At 43.2% G+C, this 21,425-nt stretch overlaps 1 protein-coding gene across 2 annotated transcripts in view; it reads right to left on the minus strand.

Moving 5' to 3' along the window:
- LOC115226133 (proline dehydrogenase 1, mitochondrial-like) overlaps positions 1–21,425 on the minus strand; it is a 49,697-nt gene that overhangs the window by 9,138 nt on the left and 19,134 nt on the right. For both annotated transcript variants that reach the window (XM_029797122.2, XM_036514865.1), the window contains exons 5-8: positions 14,778–14,965; positions 10,648–10,729; positions 7,813–7,905; positions 3,612–3,758 (exon numbers count right to left, since the gene is read on the minus strand). In XM_029797122.2, the coding sequence (XP_029652982.1) occupies positions 3,612–3,758; positions 7,813–7,905; positions 10,648–10,729; positions 14,778–14,965 (510 nt within the window). The remainder of the gene's footprint in view (positions 1–3,611; positions 3,759–7,812; positions 7,906–10,647; positions 10,730–14,777; positions 14,966–21,425) is intronic.

Below are 21,425 nucleotides of genomic sequence, written 5' to 3' on the forward strand. Positions count from 1 at the left end.
ATGTTAATTAAATATCAGAATTATTATCAATATAAGTTAATAATTACATCAAGTCAACATCCATAGACTGTCTATCTTATGTCAGTACTGCCCACAAGGGGCTACACACGGGGGGACAAACAAGGACAGACAAATGGATTAAGTCGGTTATATCGACCCCAGGTGTAACTGGTACTTATTTAATCGACCCCAAAAAGATGAAAGGCAAAGTTGATCTCGGCGGAATTTGAACTCAGAACGTAGTGGCAGATGAAATACTAAGCATTTCGCCTGGTGTGCTAACATTTCTTATTTCTCTACTGCCCACAAAGGGCTACACACAGAGGGGACAAACAAGGACAGATAAATGGATTAAGCTGATTATATCGACCCCAGTGCGTAACTGGTACTTATTTAATCGACCCCGAAAGGATGAAAGGCAAAGTCGACCTTGGTGGAATTTGAACTCAGAACGTAGTAGCAGACAAAATACTGCTAAACATTTCGCCCGGCGTGCTAACGTCTCTGCCAGCTCGTCACCTGTGTCTATCTATCTATCCAGTCTACTGTAACACACTGTCTGTCTGTCTGTCTGTCTATTGATCCAGACTTCTATTGTGTCTGGCTGCCTATCTATTCAGTCAACATTCACACACTGTGTCTATCTTCTCCCAGTGGTTCCCAACCGTTTCCCTACCAAGGACCCCAGGATATTGAAAGGTCTGTCAGTTTAACATGCTGACGGACCCCCTGTCCTACCTTTGCAGACCACCAGGAGTCCACAGACCACAGTTTGGGAACCACAGATCGATCCATTCAACATCCACACATTTGCCTATCTATCCAGTCATCTTTTACACACTATGTCCATCTGGCTATATCTAATGTCTTGCAAACAGCTTGCACTTGCAAGTGCTACCAGTTAAAAGCTCCGTATATCGGAAGCTAGCAAGTGTATGGGGTCATCAGGAGAGAATGCGCGCCGTTTCGGGGCCTACCTCTCGACTGCATCAATGCGCACCGGCCCCCTGCCCACTGATATGAGGCCCCGCTTTGCTAGATCAGCTGGTTATCAAATAAAGCTCGATTTTCTTCTAGCCATCACTCATCGTCTCTTTTTAGCCAATCCAGTGGCTAGCCTTCTCCATTTCGGGGCCTACCTCTCGACGGCATCAATGCGCACCTGCCCCCCTCACTGATATGAGGCCCCGCTTGCTAGATCAGCTGGTTATGAAGTTAAACTCAATATCCTTCTAGCCATCGCTCATCGTCTCTTTTTAACCAAATCCAGTGACTAGCCTTCTCCATTTCGGGGCCTACTCTCGACGGCATCATGCGCACAGGCCCCCCCCCTCCTGATATGAGGCCCCGCTTGCTAGATCAGCTGGTTATGAAGTTAACTCAATATCCTTCTAGCCATCGCTCATCGTCTCTTTTTAACCAAATCCAGTGACTAGCCTTCTCCATTTCGGGGCCTACCTCTCGACGCATCAATGCGCACAGGCCCCCCCCCCTCACTGATATGAGGCCCCCGCTTGCTAGATCAGCTGGTTATGAAGTTAAACTCAATATCCTTCTAGCCATCGCTCATCGTCTCTTTTTAACCAAATCCAGTGACTAGCCTTCTCCATTTCGGGGCCTACCTCTCGACGGCATCAATGCGCACAGGCCCCCCCCTCACTGATATGAGGCCCCGCTTGCTAGATCAGCTGGTTATGAAGTTAAACTCAATATCCTTCTAGCCATCGCTCATCGTCTCTTTTTAACCAAATCCAGTGACTAGCCTTCTCCATTTCGGGGCCTACCTCTCGACGGCATCAATGCGCACCGGCCCCCCTCACTGATATGAGGCCCCGCTTGCTAGATCAGCTGGTTATGAAGTTAAACTCAATATCCTTCTAGCCATCGCTCATCGTCTCTTTTTAACCAAATCCAGTGACTAGCCTTCTCCATTTCGGGGCCTACCTCTCGACGGCATCAATGCTCACAGGCCCCTCTCACTGATATGAGGCCCCGCTTGCTAGATCAGCTGGTTATGAAGAACTCAATATCCTTCTAGCCATCGCTCATCGTCTCTTTTTAACCAAATCCAGTGACTAGCCTTCTCCATTTCGGGGCCTACCTCTCGACGGCATCAATGCGCACAGGCCCCCCCCTCACTGATATGAGGCCCCGCTTGCTAGATCAGCTGGTTATGAAGAACTCAATATACTTCTAGCCATCGCTCATCGTCTCTTTTTAACCAAATCCAGTGGCTAGCCTTCTCCACTGTAGATTGGCTATCAGTCATGGTGGTATTGACTTTACGATGAGTTAGGCCTAACGATAACAACAGTCGTCTCATGCTGTGTCCTACAAACCCTCTACATCCGACTTCGATAGGAAAATGTTCCGCTTTCCAGCCTGCGTCTTCACATTCCTTGACGAGGTTTTCATAATGGTTTAATTTTCGAGCTCGAGCGTCGTCCATATTATCTTTGTGAGGAACCGTTAGCTCGACTATATTTAAACCAGTGGCCTAGGATATTGAAAAAAAATCTGAAGATTCAGAAAAATCTTATTACAAGGTGCCACGTAGTGGGACTGAACCCGGAACCATGTGGTTCGTAAGCAAGCTACTCACCACACAGCTACTTTTCATAGTAGTCAGACCATATGGGGTCTACATCTAGCATAGTGGATGTTCACTTAGAGGTCATCCCTCTTATATGTATTTTTTTTCCGCCTTTTTCAAGCCTAGCCAGGCTCATGGGCCCGGTTTCTATGGCACATGTGTTCCTCCCAGCTGGATGGGATGCCAGTCCATCGCAGCGTTACCCAAGAAACAGGAAGAAAGAGTGAGAGAAAGTTAGAGCGAAAAAGTACAACAGGGGTCGCCACCCCCACCTGCCGGAGCATCGTGCAGCTTTAGGTGTTTTCCCTCAATAAACACACACATAGCCCGGTCTGGGATTTGAAACTGCAAACATCCAACCACGAGTCAGCTACCCTAACCACAGGCCCATTGCGCCTCCACCTTATATGTATATATACTCTCTACTCTATTACTTGTTTCAGTCATTTGACTGCGGCCATGCTGGAGCACCGCCATTGGTCGAGCAAATCGACCCCGGGACATATTCTTTGTAAGCCCAGTACTTATTCTATCAGTCTCTTTTGCCGAACCGCTAAGTGACGGGGACGTAAACACACCAGCATCGGTTGTCAAGCAATGCTAGGGGGACAAACACAGACACACAAACACACACATATATATATATATATATATATATATATATATACAAACACAGACACACAAACACACACACGCATATATATATATATATATATACATATATACGACAGGCTTCTTTCAGTTTCCATCTACCAAATCCACTCACAAGGCATTGGTCGGCCCGAGGCTATAGCAGAAGACACTTGCCCAAGATGTCACGCAGTGGGACTGAACCCGGAACCATGTGGTTGGTTAGCAAGCTACTTACCACACAACTTGCCCAAGATGCCACGCAGTATATGTATGTCTATACATACATTTCCGACCAAGATGAAGAACCCCACACAATCACCAATCGCAATGTCCACCCAGATTTACATAGCAAAAGAAAAAGAAAAAAAACCATGACACAGCTTACCTTTAAGTAACACTGGTACGTGTTAAATATGACGGCCCGGTCCTTGTTAAACTTCCGCATAATCTCCATGGCCAGACGACTGATGGCTGGCTGGAAGTATGTTTGTTCAGCGTCTATCATTACACGCACCCCCTGTTGTTTGGCGTACTAAAGAGACAAAAGGAGAAACCATTCATAGCATGAAAGCATTACTGAGTATGTTGTTCTTACGTTATTTACAATTGATGGGTATTTGTCCTCATCTTCTTTGTTGTTGACACAACATATAATAATGAAATTATTGTATACAGTGCTCAGGTGCACCACAACTTGTCAGAAAGTGCATATAAAGTACATGCAGTAATGTAAAAATGTCTGGAAAGCGAACAATGCATGAGTCAGATACATGCTTGTGTGTATATGGAGAGGAGGAGATCAGGTGTAGTGTTGGCGAATCTCAGGAAGCAGTGCTCCGACAACTAACAACTGATGCCGGCAGTTTGTTCCATGCTTCAGCGTGTGTATGGAGGGGAGAAGATCAGGTGTAGTGTTGGCGAATCTCAGGAAGCATGGAAGTTTTGAAGGATGCAGTGCTCCGACAACTAACAACTGATGCCGGCAGTTTGTTCCATGCTTCAGACGTGTGTATGGAGGGGAGAAGATCAGGTGTAGTGTTGGCGAATCTCAGAAAGCATGGAGTTTTGAAGGATGCAGTGCTCCGACAACTAACAACTGATGCCGGCAGTTTGTTCCATGCTTCAGCGTGTGTATGGAGGGGAGAAGATCAGGTGTAGTGTTGGCGAATCTCAGGAAGCATGGAAGTTTTGAAGGATGCAGTGCTCCGACAACTAACAACTGATGCCGGCAGTTTGTTCCATGCTTCAGCGTGTGTATGGAGGGGAGAAGATCAGGTGTAGTGTTGGCGAATCTCAGAAAGCATGGAAGTTTTGAAGGATGCAGTGCTCCGACAACTAACAACTGATGCCAGCAGTTTGTTCCATGCTTCAGCGTGTGTATGGAGGGGAGAAAATCAGGTGTAGTGTTGGCGAATCTCAGGAAGCATGGAAGTTTTGAAGGATGCAGTGCTCCGACAACTAACAACTGATGCCGGCAGTTTGTTCCATGCTTCAGCATGTGTATGGAGGGGAGAAAATCAGGTGTAGTGTTGGCGAATCTCAGGAAGCATGGAAGTTTTGAAGGATGCAGTGCTCCGACAACTAACAACTGATGCCGGCAGTTTGTTCCATGCTTCAGCGTGTGTATGGAAGGGAGAAGATCAGGTGTAGTGTTGGCGAATCTCAGGAAGCATGGAAGTTTTGAAGGATGCAGTGCTCCGACAACCAACAACTGATGCCGGAAGTTTGTTCCATGCTTCAGCGTGTGTATGGAGGGGAGAAGATCAGGTGTAGTGTTGGCGAATCTCAGGAAGCATGGAAGTTTTGAAGGATGCAGTGCTCCGACAACTAACAACTGATGCCGGAAGTTTGTTCCATGCTTCAGCGTGTGTATGGAGGGGAGAAGATCAGGTGTAGTGTTGGCGAATCTCAGGAAGCATGGAAGTTTTGAAGGATGCAGTGCTCCGACAACTAACAACTGATGCCGGAAGTTTGCGCCATGCTTCAGCGTGTGTATGGAGGGGAGAAGATCAGGTGTAAGTGTTGGCGAATCTCAGGAAGCATGGAAGTTTTGAAGGATGCAGTGCTCCGACAACTAACAACTGATGCCGGCAGTTTGTTCCATGCTTCAGCGTGTGTATGGAGGGGAGAAAGTCAGGTGTAAGTGTTGGCGAATCTCAGGAAGCATGGAAGTTTTGAAGGATGCAGTGCTCCGACAACTAACAACTGATGCCGGCAGTTTGTTCCATGCTTCAGCGTGTGTATGGAGGGGAGAAAGTCAGGTGTAAGTGTTGGCGAATCTCAGGAAGCATGGAAGTTTTGAAGGATGCAGTGCTCCGACAACTAACAACTGATGCCGGCGGTTTGTTCCATGCTTCAGCAACTCTCAGCGTGAAAAAATGCTTCCTGAAGTCATGGAAGGAGCTGTGGTGCACAGTTTCACTCTACAGCAAATGGCTTGTTTAGTGCAGAAGTATAGTCAACAATTGCAGCGTGGAAGGTGTTTTATAAGCCATTTAAAAATACACGTAAAAACCGTTAGATTCAACATTTAAACTTAATTGGTCAAAATATTTTCGTCGCTTTGAGACGACGACCTGTTCACTGACAAAATTCCGTGCTATATATATATATATACTAGCAGTATCGCCCGGCGTTGCTCGGGTTTGTAAGGGAAATAACTATATACGCATTTTTAGAGATGTAAAGTATAATAGCCATCTCAATATGGCTAACCACAAAGGGGGGTGTTACTGTAGCTTTTTACGTTCTGAGATTTAATAATACATTTTTAGAGAGTTACTTCCCTTATATATGCCAAAAATGCATTAAAAATTGAAAAAATTGATGGTAAATTTTTTTTTAAATCGTAGACTCATCGTAGACGCGCGCTAATACCCAGAAGGGCTCGATATGAATCACGACTATAAGATACCCGCTTTTGGTTAAACTGCACCGCAAAATATGGGAGTAGTTAGGAATCTAAATCGGAGGAGACAGACACACAACCTCTCTTTTATATATAAAGATATATATATATATTATGGAGATGTACTTGCATAGCATATATATATATATATGTGTGTGTGTGTGTATCGTTTGTAGAAAATATAAACCGGAGAAGCAGCTCACTCTAAGATGTAGAGCAGTTCCCTAGCGAAATATATACATATATATATATATATGGATATATGTATATATACATACAATTGCAGCGTGGAAGGTGTTTGTAAGACATTTAAGAAACACACAAAACCGTTAGTTTCACTTCAACATTTAAATTTAATTTGTCAAAATATTTTCTTCGCTTTGAGACTGCGACCTGTTCATTGACAAAGCTTCGTGCTGCACCTGAGAAAATATTTTGACAAATTAAATTTAAATGTTGAAGTGAATCGAACGGCTTTTGTGTGTTTCTTAAATGGCTTATAAACACTTTCCACGCTGCAATTGTTTTCGTTCCAGCACACGATCTCAGATCAAGTGGCTATGCAAGAACATCTCCATAAAAGAAGTATAGCCAATTTCATCATCATCATCATCGTTTAGTGTCCGTTTTCCATGCTAGCATGGATTGGACGGTTCGACCGGGATCTGGGAAGCCAGAAGGCTACACCAGGCCCAGTCAGATCTGGCAGTGTTTCTACGGCTGGATGTCCTTCCTAACGCCAACCACTCCATTAGTGTAGTGGGTGCTTTTTACGTGCCACCGGCACAGGTGCCAGACGAGTCTGGCAAACGGCCACGATCGGATGGTCCTTTTTATGTGCCACTGGCACGGGGGCCAGTCGGGGCGGCGCTGGCAACGGCCACGTTCGGATGGTTCTCTTACGTGCCACCGGCACTGGTATCTCAGCTGCAATTTCCATAAATTCTAACAACTACATCTTATATGGACTTACCCCCTTCCCTGACCCAACGGTCATATGGACCCTGGTTGAAATCTGCTGGTTTAGAGCATTGATATCTTTATATATAAAAGTGAGGTTGTGTGCTGTCTCCTACGATTTAGATTCCTAACTACTCCCACATTTTGCAGTGCAGTTTAACCAAAACCGGGTATCTTATAGTCGTGATTCATATCGAGCCCTTCTGGGTATTAGCGCGCGTCTACGATGAGTCTACGATTTAAAAAAAAAATTACCATCATTTTTTTCCATTTTAATGCATTTTTTCGCTATTATATAAGGGAAGTAACTCTAATAATGTCTACGATTTAAAAAAAAAATTACCATCATCTTTTTCCATTTCAATGCATTTTTTCGCTATTATATAAGGGAAGTAACTCTAATAATGTCTACGATTTAAAAAAAAAATTACCATCATTTTTTTCCATTTTAATGCATTTTTTCGCTATTATATAAGGGAAGTAACTCTCTAAAAATGTCTACGATGAGTCAACGATTTAAAAACAAATTTACCATAATTTTTTTCCCATTTTTAATGCATTTTTTTGCTATTTTTTGGCTATAACTCTCTAAAAATGCTTATATAGTTATTTCCCTTACAAACCCGAGCAACGCCGGGCGATACTGCTAGTTATCCTTACAACACAACAGTAGCAGCTCCCATCACTGTTGCCACCACCACCACCATCAAAAACATACCTTGGCAATTTTGTTGATTCTGTATAACATATTTTTCATTTGGTTCTCTTCCTCTTCAGTAAGGGCAGTGATTAGGGACTCTGCTTCACCTGTCTGAAATATTAAACAGAACAAACTATAAAGCACACCAACAATAAAGACAACAACAACAACACTATCAACAGACATCAGATTTAACACACACATCATGTATATGCAAAGGTCGTGGAGGCGCAATGGCCCAGTGGTTAGGGCAGCGGACTCGCGGTCGTAGGATCGCGGTTTCGATTCCCAGACCGGGCGTTGTGAGTGTTTATTGAGCGAAAACACCTAAAGCTCCACGAGGCTCCGGCAGGGGATGGTGGTGATCCCTGCTGTACTCTTTCACCACAACTTTCTCTCACTCTTACTTCCTGTTTCTGTTGTACCTGTATTTCAAAGGGCCGGCCTTGTCACTCTCTGTGTCACGCTGAATATCCCCGAGAACTACGTTAAGGGTACACAGACCTGTATTCGCCTTGGAGAGGCGCAATGGCCCAGTGGTTAGGGCAGTGGACTCGCGGTCATAGGATCGCGGTTTCGATTCCCAGACCGGGCGTTGTGAGTGTTTATTGAGCGAAAACACCTAAAGCTCCACGAGGCTCCGGCAGGGGATGGTGTGATCCCTGCTTACTCTTTCACCACAACTTTCTCTCCACTCTTACTTCCTGTTTCTGTTGTACCTGTATTTCAAAGGGCCGACCTTGTCACTCTCTGTGTCACGCTGAATATCCCCGAGAACTACGTTAAAGGTATATGTGTCTGTGGAGTGCTCAGCCACTTACACGTTAATTTCACGAGCAGGCCGTTCCATTGATTCGGATCAACCAGAACCCTCGTCGTCGTAACCGACGGAGTGCTTCCATCCATATGCAAAGGTATGGCTGTACGGCAAGAAAAAGGCGGTGAGCTGGCAGAAACGTTTGTACGCCGGGCGAAATGCTTCGTGGTATTTCGTCTGCTGCTATGTTCTGAGTTCAAATTCCGCCGAGGTCGACTTTGCCTTTCATCCTTTCGGGGTCGATTAAATAAGTACCAGTTACACACTGGGGTCGATGTAATCGACTTAATACCTATGTCTGTCCTTGTTTGTCCCCTCTGTGTTTAGCCCTGTATGGGCAATATATATATATGTATATATTGATAGAAATGGTAAGACAACAAAAGAAAGAAAAAGACCTCAATATTATGGAAATAGAGGAATTTATCTGTAAAATAATATGTGACAATTATTCGGTAGCCAAGATAAAACTCTGAGTTTCAGATGTCGGGGTGGAAATCCACACCACCATCTCTTCAGTTATCCGGCCATTGGAAAATGCTATGAAAATATATATATATACATACACATACACAATATATATATACATACACACACACAATATATATATACATACACACACAACAAATATATATCTACTACCACACACACAAATATAATACATACACACACACAATATATATATACATACACACACACAATATATATATACATACACACACACAATATATATATACATACACACACACAATATATATATACATACACACACACAATATATATATACATACACACACACAATATATATATACATACACACCACAATATATATACATACACACAACACAATATATACATACACACACAATATATATATACATACACACACACAATATATATATATACATACACACACACAATATATATATATAAATATATACAGAGAGAGAGAGAGGGGGGGGCACAATAGCCCAGTGGTTAGGGCAGCGGACTCGTGGTCGTAGGATCACGGTTTCGATTCCCAGACCGGGCGTTGTGAGTGTTTATTGAGCGAAAACACTTAAAAGCTCCACGAGGCTCCGGCAAGGGGTGGTGGCGATCCCTACTGTACTCTTTCACACCACTCTTTCTTCTGTTGGCCTGCTCGCTTAACCAGCGGGGTGGCGTCATCCGAAGGCTAAAACAATGCGAAGTGCATTGTGACCAGCGATGTGTAGCAACATCTGATAGCCTGGTCGGTCACGGTGATATATATATATATATATATATTATATAATATATATATATATATATAATATATATATATATAACTAGTGTATGCAGCTGAGGTAATGTTGTATTACAATAACCATCTATGCTAGAACCAGCAGCATTGACAGCTGCAACTTGTGGAGGCACATGGCCTAGTGGTTAGAGCAGCGGTCGAAGGATCGCAGGTTCGAATCTCAGACCGGGCGATGTGTGTGTTTATGAGCGAAAACACCTAAGCTCCATGCGGCTCTGGCAGAAGGTCATGGTGAACTTCTGCTGACTTTTTCACCACAATTTTCTCTCACTCTTTCCTCCTGCATCTTGCAGCTCACCTGCGACGGACCGGCGTCCCGTCCAGGTGGGGAACCTATACGCCAAGGAAACCGGGAAACCAGCCTTTATGAGCCTGGCATGGCTCAAGAAGGAACATTGTGAAGGCACATGGCCTAGTGGTTAGAGCAGCGGACTTGCGGTCGAGGGAGCGCAGGCTCGAATCTCAGACCGGGCGATGTGTGTGTTTATGAGCGAAAACACCTAAGCTCCATGCGGCTCCGGCAGAAGGCAATGGCGAACTTCTGCTGACTCTTTCACCAATTTTCTCTCTTGCATCTTGCAGCTCACCTGCGACAGACCGACGTCCCGTCCAGGTGGGGGAACCTATACGCCAAGGAAATGGGAAACCGGCCCTTATGAGCCAGGTGTGGCTCGAGAAGGAACAAACAAACAAACAGCTGCAGCTATCAAAACTCAACAACAGCAACATCAAAAACAACTGTTTATCTTACCTTAACGTTGACTCTGTTGAAGACTTTGTGTAGACTCATACTGACTTCCAGGAGGTTGTCCCAGTCCAGAAGATCCACCTCTCTGTTGGGAGAGAGAAAAAGAATGCGTGTGTGAGAAAGAGAGAGATCTTTAATGTGTCAGAGAGACAGACAAAGGGGCAGTTACTTTAAATATTTAACATTCAAGCTGGTCGTATTTAACCCTTAGCATTCAGATCACTCTGTCAAATGTAAAGCCTGTTTAATCACATTCCCTCTCTCTCTCTTTCGGAGAGGCACTGAGCAGCTATACGCACACATACACACACGGCAGTAACTCCCACCTACCGAATTCAATCACAAAGCTCCGGTCGGCTCGGGGCTATAGTGGAAGACACCTACCCAAAGTGTCACGCAGTGGGACTGAACCCGAAACCATGTAGCTAGGAAGCAAGCTCCCTAACCACACAGCCATGCCCTAATTTTAAATTAATTGTACAGCATCTTGTAACTCTGAGATTTTGATGAGGTCCCTGTTTACATTTAGAATGACTTTGTAGGGTAAGTGTGAGAGGTCAGAGCTGGCTGGGAAGACAATTTTGGCCTGATATGGCTGGTTTAAACACTAAAGGGTTAATCTAGCCAAAGTATTCCACCCGGTTTACATTCAAACTGAATCAAGTCCAGTACTTGTTTTGTTTTTTTTAAAGCCTGGTACTCTGGTACTTACTCCGATTGTGTCTTATGCAAAACTGCTAAGTTACAAGGACGTAAACACACCAGCATTTGTTGTCATGCAAAGGTGGGACACACTGACAGACACACACATACGACAGGCTTCTTACAGTTTCTCTCAACCAAACCCACTCACAATGCCTTGGGTGGTCTGAGACTGCAATAGTAGACACTTGCTAATGGTGTCATGCACTGGGACTGAACCTGGAATCATGTGGTTGAGAAGAAAACTTCTTACCATGCAGCCATGACTGCACATGTGTGTGTGTGTGTGTATATATACTCTTTTACTTGTTTCAGTCATTTGACTGCGGCCATGCTGGAGCACCGCCTTTTAGTCGAGCAAATCGACGCCGGGACTTATTCTTTGTAAGCTCAGTACTTATTCTATCGGTCTCATTTTGCCGAACCGCTAAGTGACGGGGACATAAACACACCAGCATCGGTTGTCAAGCAATGCTAGGGGGACAAACACAGACACACAAACACACACATATACATATATACGACAGGCTTCTTTCAGTTTCCGTCTACCAAATCCACTCACAAGGCATTGGTCGTTTTTTAAATTATGAGTATAATTATAATTAGGGACACACACAAACACACACACATTATATATATACATATATAAATTAGAGAAAAACCACTATTATGTAATTCAATGATAGACATAAACCAAATCATAAATAAAAAAATAAAATATAAAAATAAATAAATAAAAAAATTTTCTTTATGATTTGGTTTATGTCGAGGTCAAGATTAGTACCGGGTCTGTGGAAACTATCATTCATGACCATTTGCATATGCAAAAGGTGTCTGCCAGATGGATTCCCAGGTTGCTCATACCTTTCCAGAAGCAAGAACGTGTCGATTGCTCGAGGATGAATTTGGAGATGTGCCAAGAAGATGAGTCAAAATTTTTCAAAAAACTGATTACACAGGATGAAACCTGGGTCCATCACTATGATTCAGAGACCAAAGCCCAGTCAATGCAGTGGAAGTACCGTGACTCACCTCCTCCAAAGAAGGCAAGGGTGCAGCTCTCCGCTGGCAAGGTCATGCTCACAGTCTTCTGGGATCAGGACGGAGTAGTGATGACAGATTTCCTGGCAAAGGGTACCACAATTACAGGAGCCTATTATGCTTCACTTTTGAGGAAATTAAGAGAAGCTATCAAAATCAAGAGGCGGGGCAAGATCAGCAAAGGCATCCTCCTGCTGCAGGACAACGCTCCGGTCCACAACTCGCGTGTCACCAGATCAGAAGCACAGGTGTGCGGCTATGAACTCCTCCCCTATCCCCCTACTCTCCTGACCTTGCACCCTCTGATTTTCACCTCTTCCCAGCCATGAAGTTGTTTTTGAAAGGAAAGCGTTTCCGAGATGATGCAGTCTTGATTTCTGAAGTTACGTCGTGGCTGGAGGACCAAGCTGGGGTCTTCTACAAAAACGGTCTTCAGAGCTGCATCAAACGATGGGAGAAATGCGTAAACTGGGTGGTTCCTATGTAGAAAAAGACCAATAACTGTGCCAAGTTTCGTTGCTCTACTGCTATGGGAAGTGGGTCAGGGGCATTACTTATTGAACGCCCCTCGTATATATTTATATTGTGAAATTTGATTTAATACTAAATTGAATTTTTCCCTGTAAGTTTGGAGTTATACTCCCCAATATTATTATTATTATATATATATATATATATATATATATATTAGGTTGGTGCATAATTATTGTGGCTTTTTTTTCAATAAATTTTATTCAATACAAAATTTAAGCAAAATGCTAAGCAGTAATTGAGGTAGATGGTGAATATGCTCCAGAATAATCATTTAAAGAAGATTTTGTTACATGTTATTGTTTTTGTTGAATAAAATTTGTTGAAAACAACCCACAGTAATTAAGCACCAACCTAATATGTAGTTCATAGATAAGGATCTGATATTCTCCATAGAGAAAACACTTAGAAGAGCTCAAGGGATTTAAACTTGAGTGAGTAGAGGATTAAATGTAAAGATAATCAAGTTGGACAGGTCAATATATAAAGTGGATTAAATATATGAAATACAAAAAAAAATGTGTTTTTTTAGGTGTAGGAGTGGCTGTGTGGTAACGTAGCTTGCTTACCAACCACATGGTTCCGGGTTCAGTCCCACTGCGTGGCATCTTGGGCAAGTGTCTTTTACTATAGCCTCGGGCCGATCAAAGCCTTGTGAGTGGATTTGGTAGACGGAAACTGAAAGAAGCCCGTCGTATATATGTATGTGGAGCGCTAAGAGTACCATACGAGTGTGATCGTTGCCAGAGCAACAAGCTGGCCTCCATGCCGATGGCACGTAAAAAACACCATTCGAGTGTGATCGTTACCTACCTGCGTCACCTTACTGGCACTTGTAAAACCATTCGAGCAAGGTCGTTGCAAATGCCACTGGACTGGACTGGCTCCTGTGCAGGTGGCGCATAAAAAGCACCATTTGAGCGTGGCTGTTGCCGGCACTGCCTGATTGGCCCCCATGCAGGTGGCACGTAAAAAGCACCCACTACATTCTCAGAGTGGTTGACGTTAGGAAGGGCATCCAGATGTAGAAACTCTGCCAGATCAAGATTGGAGCCTGGAGCAGCCATCTGGTTTGCCAGACCTCAGTCAAATCGTCCAACCCATGCTAGCATGGAAAGCGGGCGTTAAACGATGATGATGTGTGTGTGTGTGTATGTTTTTGTGTCTGTCTGTCCCTCCAACATCGCTTGACAACCGATGCTGGTGTGTTTATGTCCCCGTAACTTAGCGGTTTGGCAAAAGAGACCGATAGAATAAGTACTGGGCTTACAAAGAATAAGTCCTGGGGTCGATTTGCTCGACTAAAGGCAGTGCTCCAGCATGGCCACAGTCAAATGACTGAAACAAGTAAAAGAGTAAAGAATACATACATAGGCGCAGGAGTGGCTGTGTGGTAAGTGGCTTGCTTATGAACTACATGGTTCTGGGTTCAGTCCCACTGCGTGGCATCTTGGGCAAATGTCTTCTACTATAGCCTTGGGCCGACCAAAGCCTTCTGAGTGGATTTGGTAGACGGAAACTGAAAGAAGCCCTTCGTATGTATGTATATATATATATATATATATATATTATGTGTGTGTGTGTTTGTGTGTCTGTGTTTGTCACCCTAGCATTGCTTGACAACCGATGCTGGTGTGTTTACGTCCCCGTCACTTAGCGGTTCGGCAAAAAGAGACCGATAGAATAAGTACTAGGTTTACAAAGAATAAGTCCCGGGGTTGATTTGCTCGACTAAAGGCAGTGCTCCAGCATGGCCGCAGTCAAATGACTGAAACAAGTAAAAGAGAAAAGAGTAAAGTGTATATACATATACACACTCACAAACAGAAACTTATAGACATACACTTTTAATTACATACCCATCTTGACCACTGTCCAAGAAGGTGAACCATTTCTTGGTCTCGTCTCGACTCATCGGAATCCCCATTCCTTTAAGGGATCTCCGAAGATCCTTCTGACTGAAGCTTCGTAGTAGGATGTCTACATCAGTCCCGGCAATCTTGTCGAACATTGCTCTTGTGGACACAAGAACTTCGGACATTTGCAGCTGGAAACAACAGAACCAAGGTTGAAAATGAGTAAAAACCATAGAAACAGGAGTTGGGAAAGGGAGGGACAAAAAACACAGAATCACCATTAATGTTGCCATTATTATCCACACTACCACCACCACTTACATACACAATGTCTATGTATATTGTGTGTGTGTGTGTGTGTGTATATGTATGTGTGTGGTGTGTATGTATGTATATATATATATGTGTTTGTGTGTGTATATATATATGTGTGTGTATGTGTATATGTGCGTGTGTATGTGTATATATGTGTATGTGTAAATATGTGTGTGTATGTCTATATATGTATGTGTGGTGTGTGTGTATGTATATATGTGTTTGTGTGTGTATATATATGTGTATGTGTGTGGTGTGTATATATATATATATATATATATATATATATATATGTATGTGTGAATATGTGTGTGTGTATGTGTATATATGTGTGTGTGTATATGTATATATGTGTGTATGTATATATATATGTATATATGTGCATGCGTGTATATGTGTGTGTGTGTATGTCTATATATATATATATATATACACACACACATACATACATACATACAGGGTGCAGTGAGTAAACTGTTGTCTAAATTATGCAGAAATGAAAACACTGACCACTCATTTTACCAAAATCTCCCGAAATACTAAAGAGTAAATCTATTCAATAAAATCGCCATTGTCTTCAACAATGGCCTCCAGACGACTTCGGAATCTCCTGCAACTCTTCTGGACGGTCTCCTTGTTTAAGTTGGTGAAAGCTGCCATAATCCTTGCCTTCAGTTCATCCTTGGTATTACAAGGGGATTTGTTGGTCTCTCACTCAACTGTGCCCCACACATAATAATCAAGTGGGGTGCAGTCTGGGGAGTTAGGTGACCAGATGTCAGGGGTAGTGTGGTCGCAGAGACCGGGTGCTTCTGCTTGTGTGCCATGGTGCGGAGTTCTGTTGCCAGATATAGGGTCTTCCGGCAGCCAAGGCACTTGATGTAGGCCTCCACGTTGAGTCTGAGGCTGTGTGGGAAGATGAATGGAGGCATAACGTCGCCATCACTAGTGACCACTCCAAACATCATGATGCTGACTGGATGTTTGATTTTTATCACTCTCGGTACATGTCCTCAGACCGACACCCAAACACTGAAATGTTGAAGCTTCTAGTGTGAACGCCAAGCAGTACGGCATGTCGTCCCCAAATTTCTGGCAGAGTGAATTGCATCTTGGTGCTGTTTTTCTCACAGACGGTGCCCATCTGACCCTACTATACTGTGTAGTTGGCAAAATCAAAAAGAAACAATAGGCATGCGAAAAATAAAAAATATAAAACAGCGAAAATTTACCCATCACACCCTGTGTGTGTGTGTGTGTGTGTGTGTGTGTGTGTGTGTGTGTGTGTGTGTGTGTGTGTGTGTGTATATATATATATATATATATATATATATATATATAAAACGGGAAGCTTTATGAAAATAGACAAAAGACGAAGGCAGGTGGAATACATATATGTGTGTGTGTGTGTGTGTGTGTAAAAGACTTGTTTTACTTCTATTCCTGAGCGCCATACCAATACATTGTTTGTTTGTACTCCACCTGCCTTCGTCTTTTGTTTATTTTCGTAAACCTTCCTGGTTATATATATATATGTATACATATATATATATAACCATCATTGTTTAACATCCACCTTTCATGGAAAGGAGCCAGCCAGGTAGAAGGCTACCCCAAGCTACTGAGTCAGTTTTGGCAGGGTTCAGGGTTCTTATGTCTGGATGCCCTTCCTAATACCAACTGCTATGGAATCTGGTGTAGCCCCTGTCTTGCCAAGCTGTCAAGCCCATGCCAGCATGGAAAATGGACATTAAATGATGATATATATATATATATATATGTGTGTGTGGTGTGTGTGTGTGTGTGTGTGTGTGTGGAGGCGCAATGGCCCAGTGGTTAGGGCAGCAGACTCGCAGTCGTAGGATCGCGGTTTCGATTCTCAGACCAGGCGTTGTGAGTGTTTATTGAGTGAAAACACCTAAAAGTTCCACGAGGCTCTGGCAGGGGCTGGTGGTGATCCCTGCTGTACTCTTTCACCACTCTTTCTCCCACTCTTTCTTCTGTTGGCCTGCTCGCTTAGCCAGAGGGGTGGCGTCATTTGAAGGCTAAAACAATGCGAGGCGCATTGTGACCAGCGATGTGTAACAACATCTGATGGTCTGGTCGGTCACGTGATCACATGATATATATATAGGTGTGCCGTCGCGGTTGAAGAACTTGAGGCATGTTTAAGTACGTCAAACACACCACCAATGTTTAATGTCAATTTTCCATGCCGTCATGCACAAGAGTTGACAAATGAGAAGGCTGCACCAAGCTCTGCTCTCTGGTTCTATGTGGCTCTTACAGCTGGATCATCATCATCATCGTTTAACGTCCGTTTTCCGCGCTAGCACAGGTTGGACAGTTCGACTGGGGTCTGAGAAGCCAGGGGCTGCACCAGGCTCCAGTCTGATCTGGCAAAGTTTCTACGGCTGGATGCCCTTCCTAACGCCAACCACTCCGCAAGTGTAGTGGGTGCTTTTTACGTGCCACCTGCACAGGTGCCAGGGGGTCTGGCAAACGGTTGGAGCTTTTTACGTGCCACCTGCACAGGTGCTAGGGGGTCTGGCATCGGCCATGATCGGTTGGAGCTTTTAACGTGCCACCGGCATGGAAGCCAGCCAAGCCAGCTGGCAACAGCTGGATGCCCTTCTTAATACTAATCCACTTTACAGAATGTTGCTGGGGGGTTTTTATGTGCCACTGGCTCCACTTTGGAAAATATTTGAGTGAAAAGAAAACTGGCGGCCACAAACCGGAATAAATGATCTTGCCCTGAGGTGGGGTGTAGGAGGAGGAAGTGGAGGAGAAACAGAAGGAAGAGAAGGTTAATGCTTTTAGAGCAGATCATTTTAGTAGAGAGAAATAGAAGGGGGGAAGAGGGAGAAAGAGAGAGACAGAGAGATGAAATGGACGGTGCTGAGTTGTCAAAAATTTAAACCAAATTTTCTCAAAAACGACTTGTCCGACTGTCGCATCGAGAAACACTGATTTAACCTAAATTTGAGACACCAGCAAAAGAAGAAATAAAGATAGACTTTTTTTCTTGGACAGCTCGACAGGAACTGGCAAGCCCAGGGGCCACACTGAGTTCTATATTCTGTTTATACATGTGTGTATGTATGTGCATATATATATATATATATATATATATATATATATACACATACGAACACACACACACACATATATATATACACACATATGTATATATATATATATATATATATACAAACACACATACATATACACACATATATACATGTATATATATATATATATACACACATACACACATATACATATGTATATATATATACATACACATATACATATATACACATATATATACACACACAGACATATACATACACATATACATATATACACACACATATACATACACACACATATATATATATACATACACATTGGGGATTGGAAGCACTCTGTCGGTTACAACGACGAGGGTTCTGGTTGATCCGAATCAACGGAACAGCCTGCTCGTGAAATTAACATGTAAGTGGCTGAGCACTCCACAGACATGTGTACCCTTAACGTAGTTCTCGGGGATATTCAGCGTGACACAGAGAGTGACAAGGCCGGCCCCTTTGAAATACAGGTACAACAGAAACAGGAAGTAAGAGTGAGAGAAAGTTGTGGTGAAAGAGTACAGCAGGGATCACCACCATCCCCTGCCGGAGCCTCGTGGAGCTTTAGGTGTTTTCGCTCAATAAACACTCACAACGCCCGGTCTGGGAATCGAAACCACGATCCTCTGACCGCGAGTCCGCTGCCCTAACCACTGGTCCATTGCGCCTCCACACATATACATTATATACATATATACACACACATATGTATGTATATATACAAATGTATATCTGTATATATATATATATACATATGTATACTTATATATATGTATATATACATACATAAATATATATATATATATATATATATTTATGTATGTATATATACATATATATAAGTATACATATGTATATATATATTTATGTATGTATATATATACATATATATGTATATATATAAGAATGCCACCTTCCTTTAAGTCACCACTCACTCTCTCTCTCTTTCTCACTTCCTCTCTCCTGCTTTGCCACTCCAATTGCACCTCCTCTGATGAACACCTTTTATCTCTTTTTCGCTGTACCTCTCCCTTCATCTTCTTCTTCTTACTTCTTACTTACAAGTGTTACACATACCACATGCGTAAAAAACCAAAAGTTAACATAATTATATATATGCGCAGGAGTGGCTGTGTGGTAAGTAGCTTGCCTACCAACCACATGGTTCCGGGTTCAGTCCCACTGCGTGGCATCTTGGGCAAGTGTCTTCTGCTATAGCCTCGGGCCGACCAATGCCTTGTGAGTGGAGTTGGTAGACGGAAACTGAAAGAAGCCTGTCGTATATATGTATATATATATATATGTATGTGTGTGCATATGTTTGTGTGTCTGTGTTTGTCCCTGCAACATCGCTTGACAACCGATGCTGGTGTGTTTACGTCCCCGTCACTTAGCGGTTCGGCAAAAGAGACCGATAGAATAAGTACTGGGCTTACAAAGAATAAGTCCCGGGGTTGATTTGCTCGACTAAAGGCGGTGCTCCAGCATGGCCGCAGTCAAATGACTGAAACAAGTAATAGAGAGAGAGTATATCATTGATAATAATAATAATAATAATAATGTTTTCAAATGCGATCTCAAAAAGCCAAGCTTTTTGTTTGCAGAGGTGTGAAAACTATTGAATTCCCATGACAAGTTTTACTGGGTTTTGAGAAAAGGAATGCTGAATTTTCCAAATTTGAGTGAATTTGAAAAAAAAAAAAAGAAACTTAAATAAAATTTTTTAAAAACTGACGTAATGGAAATAGAATACAAAATGCATTTTCTACAACAATGTCATTTTTTTTTATATACCCCCCCCCCACTATCAACACCACCCTGTCACCACAACAACAACTATTTGCTACAGCAATCATCATCATCATCATCATCGTTTAACATCCGCTTTCCATGCTAGCATGGGTTGGACTAAGTCGATTACATCGACCCCAGTGCGTAACTGGTACTTAATTTATCGACCCCGAAAGGATGAAAGGCAAAGTCAACCTCGGTGGAATTTGAACTCAGAACGTAACGGCAGACGAAATACCTATTTCTATTTCTTTACTACCCACAAGGGGCTAAACACAGAGGGGACAAACAAGGACAGACACACAGATTAAGTCGATTACATCAACCCCAGTGCGTAACTGGTACTTAATTTATCGACCCCGAAAGGATGAGAACGTAACGGCAGACGAAATACCGCAAAGTATTTCACCCGGCGTGCTAACAATTCTGCCAGCTCGGCGCCTTTAATAGATTAAGTACCAGTTACACACTGGGGTCGATGTAATCGACTTAATCCCCTTGTCTGTACTTGTTTGTCCCCTCTATGTTTAGCCACAACAACAACTATTTGCTACAGCAATCATCATCGTCATCGTTTAACATCCACTTTCCATGCTAGCATGGGTTGGACGATTTTGACTGAGGGCTGGCGAACCAGATGGCTGCACCAGGATCCAGTCTTGATTTGACAGAGTTTCTACAGCTGGATGCCCTTCCTAATGCCAACCCATCCGAGAGTGTAGTGGGTGCTTTTATGTGCCACCGGCACGGGGGCCAGTCAGGCGGTCCTGGCAATGACCCCGCTCGAATCTTTTTACACGTGCCAGTGAAGCGACAACAATGATGACGATTTCATATTTTGGCACAAAGCCAGTAATTTGGTGGTGGTGCTGGGGTAAATCAATGACATTGATCTCAGAGCTTAACTGATATTTTATCGTCCCAGGAAGGAGGAAAGACAAACTTGATCCCAGTGGAATCTGAACTCTGAACAAAATGCCACTAAGTATTTACCCTCAGCATGCTGGCGTTAGGAAGGGCATCCAGCCGTAGAAACATTGCCAGATCAGACTGGGCCTGGTGCAGCCTTCTGGCTTCCCAGACCCCAGTTGCACCGTCCAACCCATGCCAGCATGGAAAGCGGACGCTAAATGATGATGATGATGATGATGATGCTAACGATTCTGCCATGCCAGCTCACTACCTTACCAATTTTTAGAATAAGGGGTACTTTAGGTACAGTAAAAAAAAAAAAAAAAACATGTAGACAAAACCCCAAACCACAGCAATTATGAGTCTATAGAACATTGGTGCCATACAAGGCGGCAAACTGGCAGAAACGTTAGCACGCCTGGTAAAACTCTTAGCGGTATTTCATCAGCCGTTATGTTCTGAGTTCAAATTCCGCCAAGGTCGACTTTGCCTTTCAGCC

The sequence above is a fragment of the Octopus sinensis genome, linkage group LG29 (assembly GCF_006345805.1).
Source record: "Octopus sinensis linkage group LG29, ASM634580v1, whole genome shotgun sequence".
NCBI classification, from domain to species: domain Eukaryota; kingdom Metazoa; phylum Mollusca; class Cephalopoda; order Octopoda; family Octopodidae; genus Octopus; species Octopus sinensis.